Genomic DNA, 13,711 nt, shown 5'->3' with positions numbered 1-13,711 from the left:
CATGGCAGGGGTGGAGCTGGATGGGCTTTAAGGTCCCTTGCAACCCAAACCATCCTGGGATTCTATGATTGTAACAGTTCTCCAGTGCTTCCATTGCCCGGATGGGTTTAGTCCTTCCCAAGCCCCTCCCTCCATCCAAAGCCCAAAATACTGAATTATTTTGAGGAACAAGCAGCACAGGGGCTCCTCCAGCAATGCTGGAGTGGAGCTGGAGCTCAGCTCTGAACTGCCCTCTGGAGGGAGACCGAGCCATGGGGATCATCTCTAAATCCTAGTGTGCAACAGGTAGGAAGGATTATCCCGGTTTTCCATCAAAACCCAGCAATCTGAGTAACTGTGGAGTGGTTCATCTGGACTGTAGCACTCCAGCCTGGGCTGGGTGCATTGGAACGCGCTCTGGGAGCATCCTGGCCGTGTCCAGAGATCATCCCAGATCTGTAGGGATGTGACCAGCTCCGGGGCATGGGATTTGAGGACTGACCCTGTGCTGAGAGCAGAGTGACCAGAGCTGTGACCAGAGCTGTGGGAAAAGACCCCCTGAGCTTCCATCCCTTGGGAGGCCCTGGAGAGCCCCGGTGCCTCGTTTAAATGTAATTCCCAACGGGAAGGAGCCTGCAGGGTGGTGACCCAGTCCTGCCCTGTTGGCAGCATTGTCCTGGTGGTGTGGAGCTGTGGGACACCCACCCCAGCTGTCCTGAGGCTCCTCCTCATCCCTGCCTGCAGCCAGGAGTGACCCATCCCCAATCCCCCATTTCCTGCAGCTCCACAGGTGATGCCTGTCCTTGTGTTTTCCAGGTAAAAAGGCTGGTCCTCCAGGGCCCAACGGTCCCCAAGGGCCACCAGGGCCTCCCGGGCCGCAGGGTCCCCCCGGCATTCCCGGCATCCCCGGAATTCCAGGCACAACCGTGATGGGACCGCCCGGCCCCCCTGGCCCGCCGGGCCCTCAGGGACCACCCGGAGTGCAGGGCCCCTCAGGTAAGGATCCGTCCGTGCCCTCTGCTCCAGGCTGGGAATGCTGAGCTGGGAATGCCGGAGGTGTCACGGATGCGATGGCACAACGGCCTGGGGCAGGACTCGGGTGTCCTGGGCCATGTGGGACAGGGCTTGGAGCAACCTGTGGAAGGTGTCCCTTGGCACAGGGTGGAACTGGATGGGCTTTAAGGTCCCTTCTAACCCAAACCATCGTGGATTTGTGGGATTCTGGGATTCCATGGCTCTAAATGGCCAGGAGCAGCAGGAGCCCCTCAGCTCCGTGCTGTGCTGCCACAGGCATCTCCTCCTTAATTAGGATTTGGCTTGCAGGGAAGGGGATGCAATGAATGACCTGCAGAGGGAAACTTGGCATCCTGGCAGCCAAGAGGTTTTATTCCCACTGTGGATCAGGGAATGAGTTGTGCAATTTTTCCTTCTAGTAGAAGCCTGTTAATAATGAAGAATTTTGATGGTTGGACAGAAATGCCAGGAATAAAACAGGGAAATGTTGGATGAATCTTTCTCTTCCTTATGTGTTTTTTAGTATTTTTTAATATTTAATATTTCTATTTTTTATATTTTAATATTACCTGCACCCCATACCTCTCCTCCTCTTAAAACAGAGGTTTAATGGTTATAATGGGGTAAGAAAAGTGATTTCTATGGGGGCTTCAGGGTTATTTTCGGGTAAAAAAATTTATTTGTTAGGGGGTTTAAGGGTTATTTTGGGGTAAAAGAAGTTTTATTTATGGGATTTTTCACTCAACCTTCCTCTTCAACGATGTGGAATTGCCTTTTGCAGGTGCCACAGACAAGGCCAGCTCCAGAGACATCCAGGTGGGTTGATCTTTCCATGGGAAAACCCAGCTTTGGGGGGGATTTTTGTGGACTGGTGCGATGCTTCCCGCTAATCCTCAATCCCTGTGCTCTCCCTTGCAGCCAGCTGTGGTCCATCTCCAAGGCCAAGGCTCAGCAATCCAAGTGAAGAATGGTAAGGATCTCTTGATAATTGTGGGTACTGGGCAGAGCCCCTCCTGCACCCATAGAATTCCTGGGTCCCAGTCCATCCCATGACACAGCTCCCAGATTTTACCTGCACCCATGGCCTCGTACCTGGATCCTAATCCATCCCGTGACACAGCTCCAAGATGATCCCTGCCCATCCCTGCCTTCCAATACCCCTGCCCAGACCCCCTGAGAAGAGTCTAGTGTGGAGTCTCCATCCCCATTTCCCCTGAGCTCCTGTTATCTCCCAGATTTTTCTTGTTCTGTACATCCCAGTAATTCCATCCCACTAACTCTCCCTTCTCCCTGACCTCCAGGTACACCTTGTGCCTCCCCAGCCCCTCCATGACCAGGCCTTTTTTCCCCCCATTCTATTTTAAGCCCTCAGTGGATCCTTGTCCCGTTTCATCCCCACTTGCCCATTTTCCTCCAGTTTCCCGGGAATTTAAGGCAGGGAAGGCCCAGTGGTGTGAGGACACAGAGGCGTCCAGCCACCAGCTCTTCCTGGGATCCCCTGAGCACCTCTGCCCCCACCAAGAGCCTGGAATCCCAGATCCGGCCGAGCCACTTCCCATCGCAGGCAGCTCCTCGCTCTCCTCCTCCTCCTTCCCGGATCCTCATCCAAATTCTCCCCAAGTTCCTGCTCTCCTTGCCAACAGCTGGGGCTCATTCATCACCTCCTGCCTCCCTGCTCTGGCTGTGCTGGAGAGGAGCTGCCTTGTCCCTTCCCTGAGTCCCCATATGCAGCTCCTCAGGAACCGCATCCATCCATCCTTACCCCAGTCCCAGACTGGGAGGGACGCGGCTCCCGAGGGTGGGGGCAGCAGGAAGGGGCTGCAGGATCCCTGTCCACGAATTCCTGCCTCACACGTGGGATGAGGAGGGCTGGCCACTGCTTCTGTGGGAAGGCAGCTTTCCCTCTCGGCAGGCGTGAGCAGCGGCAGCTGGAATTTCTCATGGACAGGGACGTGTGCTTACAGCTCCCCAAAATTAAAAGGAAACCGCCCATTCCCAGGAACAATGTGAGGGAAAAGACGCTGTTTGCTTACGTTCAGAAAGCAATTATCCCTTCGTTACTGGGAATGCTGAGGGTTTCCAGAGGGAACGCTGCTCTCTAAGAGCGGGAATGCCCTGTGAGTGTCCTTCCCTGCTGCTCGGGAACAATCCAGAGCTGGGAGCCAGGAATGCTGTCCAGCTGCCAGCCTGGCGAGCTCCAGCTGGGGGCAGGGAGAGGAGAGGCAGATGGAGACTGGGAGGAAGAGAGTGGGATTTGACAAACTGAGGCACCTACAGAGATTGGCTCAGTTTGAGGCTCCCAGCAAAGTCTGTCCCTAGGTCTGTCCCAGTTATCCTGGTGCCAGAGGACTGGGTGGTGGATCCATAAATCCCTGACTGTGTTGAGGGACCCCAGTTAGGGGTTCTGTGTTGTGATATGATGCAATTTCCTTTTTGTTTTTAAAAACCTTAGGAGTTGTAATGGCAAAGGGTTTGTTAAAATTATCCCAATGACAAAGTCAGGAATGGTGAAGTCAAGGAACACCAGAATTAAAATCAATCGTGTGGCCCTAAGCTGCTCTCCATGTGCCTGGAGAAGTGAAGACTCCAAGGAGCCCCTTCCAGTGCCTCAAAGGGTTCCAAGAGAGCTGGAGAGGGACTTGGGACAGGGGCCTGGAGTGACAGGAGAAGGGGGAATGGCTTTAAGCTGAAAGAGGGTGGATTTAGATGGGATGTTGGGGAGAAATTCCTCCCTGTGAGGACGGGGAGGCTCTGGCACAGGTTGCCCAGAGAAGCTGTGGCTGCCCCATTCCTGGAAGTGTCCAAGGCCAGGTTGGATGGGGCGTGGAGCACCCTGGAATAGTGGAAGGTGTCCCTGCTCCTGGCAGGGGGTGGAACGGGATGATCTTGATGGTCCCTTCCAACCCAACCCATTCCATGGTGGTTCCCTGGTAACCATTCCCATGGACACAGTAGAGAATAGGGATCCAACAAGCTCGGCTGCAGGGTCAGGAGGAGGCAGGTCTGTGTCCAGCCCTGGGATGAGCAGAGCCCAACAGACCTTGCACAAGGGTTTGAGGATGAGAACACGGAAGGTTGGAGGGACAGGCGACCCCACAAGCCGTGGTGTGCTCAGAGCTAGAGAGGAGTCCCTGCTCCCACTCCCTAGCGTGCAATCCTGGGATTCCCTCTCCAATTTCCCTGCTCTCTGTCGTGCTGTGACTGTATTTGTGTTGCTCCTGCGCTGTTCCTCCTGACGGGTACTGAGTGACCGCCGTTTTCTCATACTGAGATCTTTCAGGTGGAGTCCTCAATGACTGGTCTCGCATCACTCTGAACCCCAAGGTGTTTAAGCTGCATGCCCGCAGTGGGGAGCTGGAGGTACTGGTGGACGGCACATACTTCATCTATAGTCAGGTAGAAGTGAGTACGGTCCTAGGCTAACTCCTCCTATTCTTGTGTTCCGGTGGAAGCCTTGCATGAACCACGAGAGGGCTCCAGACAACAACCAAATGCCAACAGCTCGTGCGGAGCTGTAACCGCTTCAGGATGGGTGTGGGGAGGAGTGTCACACCCCTGTCACCGCCGGGACACCACCCGCCAGGGATTAGTCACTGAAAGCACACCCCACAGCCGCCAGTCCCGGGCTCGTCCCCCCAGTTATCCGTGCGGTCATTCCCTGAGCCTTCCGAACCTCCCTGCAGGCAGGGCGCTGAGCTCAGCGCTTTAAAGGACCCCAGCGCTGGTCATTTGGGGTTATTTTGGAGCTGTGTCACTCTGGACTCCCAGCCCAGGTGGTTTGGCCAGATTCCAGCCCAGGTGACTCCGTTTGCCTCACCCTGCTCCGTGTAGCTCCACCCCAGCACTGGCTCTGGGATGAAGTGGGCCATGGGTGTCAGGTGCTCTTCTGTGGAACTGGTGACACCTGTCCAGTTGGGATGGGGACAGAAAATACAACTCCACATGGGCCAAAGTATTACTGTTTCCCAAGTGCTTGATGCTGATTGCTGGCCACAGTGTTGGGCCACTGAAGCCTCATCATTTGTGGTCCACCAAGGAAAAAAAAGGGGATTCAGTGTTCAGGCAGCTCCTGTCTCCAAAAGGGCTGGATTTCCTCTCTCAGGAAGAAGCATCTCCCTGAGACTGACTTCTCCTTGGACAGGTCTTCCTCCTGCAGTTCTTTGGGATCAGAGTGTGGGAGAGGGTTAAGTGAGGACAAGTGGAGTTACAGGGCCTTGGAAATCAGGGAGTTCAATCAGTAGAAACGCTGTGAGGTGATTTCCTTCCAAGCTGTGGAGGTTGGGAGAGCCTTTTCCCTGTAGTAGCTCGTGCCTGTGCAAGCACCGAGTCCAGTTACGCAGGAGGCAGCTCCCAGTGCACCTTAGGGCAGTTCTGATGTCACCACTAAAGAAGGCTCCTGGCACCAGGAAGCAGGACTGGCCAGGTAAGTGCAAGAGGCCTTCAGTGGAATGTGTCTGTCTGTGTGTGGGATGAGAAGCTGTTGTAGCACACAGGGAGCCCTGCATGGCTCTGTGCAGGTGCGTCCCTTCCCTGGAGTCAGCAGGATGGTAGCTCAGCCTTAGGCACATGGATTCAGGGGATTTTGCATGCTTGGGCCAATCTGAAACGGAATAAAAGAAGTTCCTGGTGAGCTTGGGGCTCTTCCTGCCTCGCACAAGTCGCCTGTGAGTGCAGGTGTTGGGGCTAGGAGGGGCTGCACACACCCCTAGGACGCTGCACTTGCTCCCCACACCCCAATCCCATCCCTGACACCTTTCTTCTCCCTGCCCCACATCAGGTCTACTACATCAACTTCACTGATTTCGCCAGCTACGAGGTGGTGGTGGACGAGAAGCCCTTTCTGCAATGCACTCGGAGCATCGAGACCGGCAAGACCAACTTCAACACCTGCTACACGGCCGGGGTGTGCCTGCTCAAAGCCAGGCAGAAGATCGCCGTGAAGATGGTGCACGCTGACATCTCCATCAACATGAGCAAGCACACGACTTTCTTTGGGGCCATCCGCCTGGGAGATGCACCGGCATCCTAGAGAGGAACTTGGCGTGGCCAAGGATACCCACGGAACTGCACAGTGCTGCTGTTCATAAAGCGTATCAGTATTTCAGGGGTTCTGTAATCCGGCCATAAAGGAAACTGATCCAGAGCTATTTATTCCTATATGTGAATGCAGGAAGCACAACTGTCCTCTGTGACTCGCGGGGAGACTCGGATCAAACCGAAACGCTGGTGGGGAGAGCGTTGTGAGGAGGAAAGGCTGTTGGGTGTGCCTTGTCTCAGTATTTCAAGTATTACTGCACTGATACTCTGCTCTGTGACCTTCACACGAGGCTTGGTGGGAGAGCTGGGGGCTCTGCTCGGATGTTGCACTGGCGAGAGCATCCCAGGCGGGAGTGGGAGGACACGGACTCCTGTCCCAAAATCCCAGCCAGGCTCCTGCTTGTGCACGCTAACGACAGCCAGGAAGGGGTTCTGGCTTCCTGCCTTCCCAGGGGGAGCTGGAAGGGCCGGGGGCGAGGGGAGCTGGGTGAGACAGGGTCAGTGGTGTTTACATTCATCCTCAGGAGGAGGAGGAGAAGTGCCTCGACCTAGAGCTTGGAAGCAAAAGCAGGAAGTGCGAGAGGAAGAGGAATAACTAGAGCAGGCTTAGCAGATAGCAAACTGCCTCCACATTCCAGAAACCACCAAATCCCAAAGAAAACACCGATTCCCGGGTCCAGGCCTCTGCTCCTTTCAGCTCCTGCCCTTATCCCAGAGGTAACCTTGCCCCAGCAGGGGCTGCCTGCAAGTACTGCTGCTGTTACAGCAAGTTGAGTTGGGCTGGGGGTATTTTGGTTTTGGTTTTTTGGTTGTTTTTTTGTTTTGTTTTTTTTTGGGGGGGGGTTTGTTTTGTTCTTTTTAATTAATATTTTGCAAACCAGAACACATTTCTACAGGCTTCACCGGGCCACGTAGAGCAGCCACAAGTACTTGTGACAACACTCGGAGGAAGTTTGTTATGTTTAAGAATAAAATATTCAAACAGGAAATTTTTTTTTCTGTTTTAATAGCAACTGTCCTGCTTTTAGATGTGGTTTTTAGCCTTCCGCCCCCCACCCGTTTCCTTTTGGCACCCTCCTACCTAAAATAAGTGGTGATGGAGACTTTAGCAAAGGAAAAAAAATGGGATTTTAAAATCTGGTCCAGCATGAAGTCACCACTTTTTCTTTTCTCTGAGCCCTGCTGAGTCTAGTCATAACTCGATTTCTGGTGACTAATAGAGGAGCTGGGACACTATTGTTTCTTTTGGCTTCTTGAGCAACTCTGTCCCGTTACCTCCCCTCAGCTGGGGAGACCTAAAGCCATAAGATGCTCTGGAGCTGGGGCAGAGGCACAAATTGCTCTGTTGTGTCAGCCCTTGGCTCACACTTGCTCGGCTTGGTTGGGTTTTGTTTCCCTGTGTTTCTTTCCAGAGCCTGTTTGTGCTTTCAGGAGGGGAGTGAAGTTGCAGCCTGTGTGGAAACGGGACAAGTCCCGAAGTGGCCCCTTCAGCCAGAAGCAGGGAAGGTTTTGGGGACCTCAGTGCCTGAAGGGGCTGCAGGAGAGCTGGAGAGAGCTGGAGACTTGGGACAAGGGCCTGGAGTGACAGGACAAGAGGGAATGGCTTCCCACTGCCACAGGGCAGGGTTAGATGGGATACTGGGAAGGAATTCCTCCCTGTGAGGGTGGTGAGGCCCTGGCACAGGGTGCCCAGAGAAGCTGGGGCTGCCCCTGGATCCCTGGAAGTGTCCAAGGCCAGGTTGGATGGAGCTTGGAGCAACCTGGGCTAGTGGGAGGTGTCCCTGCCCATGGCAGGGGGTGGAACTGTTTGATCCCTAAGATCCCTCCCAGCCCAGTCGTGTGATTCCACAATCTCGGGGATGGCTCCATGCAGAGGTGGCTCATGGTCACCTGCAGGGTGTGGGAGGGACGTGTCCCAGCGCTGTGCTGTGGCCACGGAGGGTCCGCCCTGCCTGGAGCATTCCTGGCTCCACCCCTAGCGAGTGGTGTCCCTTGCCAAGTGTTGCAGTTCTTGGGAGACAAAAATTCCTCGGGGCAGCGGCGTTGGCCGCGGCCTCGCTATTCACAGGAGCCGTGTGCTTCGGGAAACAACTGCGTGACAAATGGGCTGCTCTGCCTTTTTAGTGGCTTCTCCTCCCTTCAGCCTCGACATGTGGGACGGGCAAGAGCCTTGGGGGCTCTTCACTGGGATCTGTGGTTTTCTTTCCTTTCAAATGGATTAAGAGGGACATGTTCCTGTGACAAGAATGAAGCGGGACAACTGTGTGCAGTGAGAACATGAAGCAAATCGTTAACAGGATCGCTTTAGAACAGGCCTGAGCAGCAAGGCTGGGGGCAGCCATGAATAACGTGGAGTTTGCATTCCTCGTCCCCCGCTGGCAGGATCTGTAAAAGGCTGGAGTGTTGCTGTCCCCTCTGGTGTGTGCTCAGGATATTGGAGGAGAGCAGGAGAGAGCAATTCCTGCATGGAAATTCCCTCTGGTGCATGCTTGGGATGGAGAAGGGAGCAATTCCTTGATGGAATGTGTTAACAGGCTTTTTCTGGTGCTCACACTAACCGAAGTGTGAGTTGGCGACATGGAATTGGAGCTGGAGAGCAGTGAAAAGCTGGCTGCAGGTGGCCTTGGCAAATCCAGCTTTTTCCTGCTCTCAGTGTTCCCAGTGGGATGTCCTTTCCCAGCCACACCAGGAGCTCCCATGGAAGGTCTGTATGGGCACAGCAGAGCATTGGCTGTGCTTTGTGAGGGGACAGCTCCATCCTTCAGGGGTGGGAGAGGCACTGTCCCCTCATCAGGGACAGTCAGGAGTCACCTTCCCAATGCCCTGAGAATGCACTGGAGGAAGGGCAGATCCCATGGACTTGGATAAACAGGTATCCTTCTGCTCCCGAACACCCAGGCTGGAGCCCATCACCCGTGGTAGGGATGTGACCTGGGTGGGTGGTTCTGTCCCTGCTCCCTCCACACCTCAGTCCTGCTACTCGTTCCTCACATCCTTTGGAGACCTCTCCCACAAAAGCCTCGAGGGGAACAGGGAATCTCTCCAACAGATCCTGCTGGAGCCCTGGGAGCCAGCGTGGAGGGCAGGAAGGCCAGGAAGCACAGGAGAGCTGGTTTCAGAGCAGATCTCTCCCTGTTCAGGCCGTGTGGTTCACTCTGCCGTTACCGTGATCCAAGAAAAGCCTCTCGGTGTTTGCCGGGTCCGATTCACGCCCGGTGCTCCCGCGAAGGGAGTTCACAGCCTCGGGATGCAAATGCCCAGGGATTCTCTGCAGAAGTCCCTGATCCAAATCAGGGACTTTCAGCTGCTGACAGGGGCTGTGTCACCGCGCAGCCCCATGCCCAGCAGTTGGGGTGCAGGGGGACAGGCCGGAGTTCCCCGGGCGTGGCAGGGCCGGACATGCCGGGGCTGGAGCGCCCCCGGGGCCGGTTCCGCTTTCGGGAGGGCCGGGGGGTCATCCAGAGGTCGGTGTTTCCCTGGCAGGAGCTCACATCTGCACAGATGTGCTGTGTGCGCACAGCTGCGGCCCGGCACCGCGGGGCATCAGCCCAAAACGCTGTCCCTGGGCTGTCACCGCTGTCCTGCCTGCTCCGGATGCTGGGGACACCAGGCCAGCCCGAGGCTGAGCCACATCCTGAGGTGACAAAGTGTCCCCCACCACGCCAGCTGTCAGAGGGTGAGGGGTAACATTCCAGATGTGTAACTGTGTGTGTGTATATATATATATATAAATAATCTGTATTTATTTATTTATGTATTTTATGTCTATATATTATTTTTTTCCTGCCAGACACCTCCAGGATTAGAGCATGAGCTCCATGGCTGAAACTTCACATCCTTGGACAACCCCTCAGCAGCCTGAGTCGCTCCATCACATGGAGTTGGCCACACTGAGCCAAAAAACCCCAAATTGTGCATTTTGGAGAGTGCCCCGTGAAGCATGAGGGGCGTGTCCCCAAGCAGTGTGTCAGCACTAGGCGGCACAAGGACCAGGAGATGCCACCACAAAAAAAACGTCTCTGTGGGTGGGGCATAGCTCCGGGTGCGCAGATCCCACCTGGAGCTGCCGCAGGGACAGTTCCCTTCTGGTTCCTGCCCTGGGCGAGGAGGTGAGCCGGCAGCCCAGGTGGGGCACGGGGTGTGACAGCGCGGAGCCCAGCGCTTGCACACCGCAGACCCCTGGGGAGGGAGAGGAGCAGGAGGAGGAGGGGAATTCTAGCTCTGCACATCCCGCTGGGAAGGGGCGCCGAGCCCTGGGAAGCTGTTGTTTCCCGAGAGGGGTAGAGTCCCCTCGGCTGGGCTGTGCTGGGATGGGGAGGGAATGTCACCGCCCGGGTGTGACAGTCAGGTGATCCCACAGCCAGGAGCTGTCCCTGGCTCAGGATGGCTGCAGAGCCCTCGCCAGCTGCCCCTGGTGTCCCGGGAGCTGGCACAGCCTGTCCCTGGCACAGGGAAACTCCCCCAAACCCTCTCAGCTTTCCTACGTGCCACCTCTGCCTGCTGGCATTTGATGTCACAGCGGGTCCGGCCGGTCACCTGAGCTGCCTCCTCCCCATCCCGCCGTTTCTCTTTCCCTTCCCTGTGGCTTTGTGCCGTTTTTTCCCCCTCTGCGAGCTGATGTCTTTCTTTTCCCACTTCCGTAGCTACGAACACCCACATGCCTTATCTCCTTCCCCCATCCCATCCTGGAGCCTATTTATACAGAGCCTGGCTCCTGCCCAGCCTGCCAGCGACGCCGCAGGAGCGGGACGGGGCTGGCGGCGCCCGCAGCCCAACATGCTCTGGGCTGCTCGGGGATGTTTCCTGCTCTGGCTGCTCTCGCCCATCCTCAGAGCCGGGGCTAGCCCGGAGGCGAGGCCCAGCCCCACGCTGTGCCAGCAGGTAAGGCTGTTTTCCAAGGAGCACCTGGGCTGGGATGGCTCCAGCAGCGTGGCTGGGGCTGCCAGCATCCCTCTGGATCTCCTCCCTGTGGCTCTCACCTCCCTCCAGCCTCCATCTCTTTAACTTTCCCAGCTTTTCCTCTGTTTTCCTGCCTTCGAGCTCCTTTGAGGTGGTCCCCTACATCCAGATGCTCCCAGGTCCCTGCCGTGCCTGAGGTGCTCAGAGGATGGAGTGCAGGGATTCCCGTGGATGTTGGTGAGGCAGTTGGGAGCCTGGATGGGGAACAGCAGGTTTCTGTCACCCCAGAAAGAAATCAGCTGCTCCCCATCCAGGTTCCCAGCTCCAGAGGAAACCAGGGCGAGAGGAAAGGTGGAGCCCACACAGCACCCTTGCTCTGCCTAAACAGGGATGCTCTGGACCAGCTGGGCTTGGGAAGGGGGAGCAGTGCTCATTCCCGCTTCTCGTGCCCATTTTGGCCAGCTGCTGGCTCACCTGGAGCTGTGGCTTGTAGCCCCCCCTCATTCCCACCTTTCCTGTCTCTCCACAGAGCCCCATGAAGGTGTCTTGCAAAGGAGTTGGCCTACGGAAGTTTCCCAAGGAGCTTGGCCAAGGAATTAAGTACCTTGAACTCTCCAACAACTTCATTCAAAACCTGTCAGGCAGCACCATGCCAGGATTTGGGCAGCTGGAGTACCTGGATGTGTGCTTCAACCAGCTGGAAGCCGTGTCAGCCACCGCCCTGGCTCGGCTGCCTCGGCTGCACTCGCTCCTCCTGGGATCAAACCACCTGGACCGGAATTACTTGGCTAATGGGGAAGCTTTCCATCTGCTCAGGAATATAGAGGTCCTGGACCTGTCTGTGAATAACCTGGAGAGCCACATGGCCAGCTGGTACATCAGCAACCTAACCAGCCTGAGGGTGCTGGATCTCTCCGGGAACACGATGACCAAGCTGCTGGCAGGGACCTTCCGGAGCTCACCGCGGCTGCGCCAGCTCGACCTCAGCAACAACTACATCATGGAGATCCAGGAGGGAGCTTTCGAGCCTCTGGAAGAGCTGGAGGTGCTGAACTTGGCTTTGAATTCCCTGCACTGTGTCTCTGGCTTCAGCCTCACGCAGCTGCGAGTTTTAAACCTCAGCCACAACGCCCTGGAGCTGTTCTCCTCCGAGGAGGGAGCGCAGCCCTACCTGCTCAGAATGCTCGACTTGAGCCATAACAGACTCCTCTCGTTCCCAGAGCTCCCCAAAGCCCATGATCTCACACACTTAAACCTCTCCAACAACCTCATTGCTTCCCTGCTCCCAGGCTCACCCCATCCCAGGGATTTCGTCCTGCTCTACAAGGAGATGCAGAGGTTCAACAGGACCGTGCATCCCACAGCCACTCTGCCACACGTGGCTGACCTGGATCTCAGCAACAACCGCCTGGAGCTGTTCCCATTTTCCTTCTTCCACAGCCTGGGCACCCTGCACAGCCTCAGCCTGGCGAGGAACTGTCTCCGGGATGTGGCCAGGGAGCTTGTCTCCAATGGCACGGAGCTGTCCGTGCGCTCGCTGGACCTCCACAGCAACGCCCTCCGTGTGCTGCCACGCTGGTTCTTCGATTCCCTGCCTCACCTGGAATCCATGGATCTGGGCTCCAATAGCCTTCAGCCCTGTGAGAGCCAGGTGAGTGACCAGGGAAGGGATTTGGGAGTGGATTCTCACACGTCAGCCCCCGGAGACACCTGCACCCCCTTCTACAACGTGCCTCACTTGAAGCACCTGAGCCTGTCCAAGAACAACATCTCCAGGCTGCAGCCCTACGCCTTCAACCGGACCCTGCTGCACTCCCTGGACCTGTCAGGAAACAGGGACTTGTCCATACCCACAGGAGCGCTGGGAGGCTTGGAGCTGTCCCTGCAGGAGCTCTCTCTGAGGGACAACCTGATGGACGAGAGCCAGGCAGCGCTGCCCTGCCTGGGCACGCTCCGAGTGCTGGACCTGTCGGGCAACCGCCTGAGCCTGCTGCCCTCGGGGCTTTCCTGCTCCCCACTGGAGAGCCTGGACATTCGGGATAACAACCTGCAGACCTTGGGAAAGCTCGGGAGCTGGTCCCACAGCCTGAGGGCCGTGTCCGTGGCGGGGAACCCCTGGAGCTGCTGCTCGCTGGGCTGGCTGGACGCGCTCCGTGCCGCCAGTGTGGCCGTGCTGGACCTGCCCCAAGCTCGCTGTGCCTTCCAGGAGCACGGCCGGAATATCTCAGCCAGGATCACCGGCACTCCCCACTGGATCTGTCCCCAGCCCAAGGGCACTGCCTCCCTGGCTCTGCTCGTGGCCCTGATGGGCCTTTCCCTCCTCGGTGCCTGGGCTTTCTGCCTCCTGAGGAAAGGGCAGAAGGCTCCGGAATGTGCAGGACTCGGGAGCAACAGGGTGGGAGTCTCCCAGCCCTATCCCAAAGGAGAGGGGCCAGCCGAGGAGAGGCCACCTGACAGCGTCACCAAAGTGTAGCCCAGACCTGCAGCCATGGGTCAGAACTCTAATTATTATTAATAATATTAATATTAATAATATTATTGTGGTTTCGGTCTCACTGGTACCTGCGGGATTTGCGAACCCAGTGGCGGGAGCGTGGAGGGTGCTGGGCTCTGAGCCACCTCCCCTTCTCCGGAAGGGAGATTGCCCCATCCCCTCTGATCCCTGCCAGGAATTAAACATGGGATTTGGGGTGCCATCACACATTCCCATCACTCAGCACAAGAAGCCAAGCCCTGGGCTGGCTGCATTGATCACCCGCCTTCCTCCACATCACGCTCAGCT

General features: G+C 56.6%; 2 protein-coding genes across 2 annotated transcripts in view; both read left to right on the top strand.

Moving 5' to 3' along the window:
• Positions 1-6,945, top strand: part of EDA (ectodysplasin A) — a gene marked incomplete at its 5' end in the record, with an annotated part of 61,329 nt that extends 54,384 nt beyond the window's left edge. Inside the window, 5 exons of the mRNA XM_082289430.1 lie at positions 796-975; positions 1,775-1,809; positions 1,912-1,963; positions 4,265-4,389; positions 5,771-6,945. Of these exons, the coding sequence (XP_082145556.1) occupies positions 796-975; positions 1,775-1,809; positions 1,912-1,963; positions 4,265-4,389; positions 5,771-6,022 (644 nt within the window). The 3' untranslated portion in view covers positions 6,023-6,945. The remainder of the gene's footprint in view (positions 1-795; positions 976-1,774; positions 1,810-1,911; positions 1,964-4,264; positions 4,390-5,770) is intronic.
• Positions 6,946-9,429: 2,484 nt separating this feature from the next.
• On the top strand, positions 9,430-13,402 carry LOC309577279 (transforming growth factor beta activator LRRC32-like; the record flags this gene model as incomplete). Its single annotated transcript, XM_082289168.1, has 3 exons — positions 9,430-9,494; positions 10,863-10,911; positions 11,459-13,402. The coding sequence occupies 3 exons, from the start codon at positions 9,430-9,432 to the stop codon at positions 13,400-13,402; spliced, it is 2,058 nt and encodes a 685-aa protein (XP_082145294.1).
• Positions 13,403-13,711: the final 309 nt, after the last annotated feature.

This window comes from Coloeus monedula (genome assembly GCF_965178545.1).
Source record: "Coloeus monedula genome assembly, chromosome: 12".
In the NCBI taxonomy this organism is placed as follows: domain Eukaryota; kingdom Metazoa; phylum Chordata; class Aves; order Passeriformes; family Corvidae; genus Coloeus; species Coloeus monedula.
The sequence above is the reverse complement of the archived record's forward strand: the minus strand, read 5'-3'. Positions and strand labels throughout refer to the sequence as shown.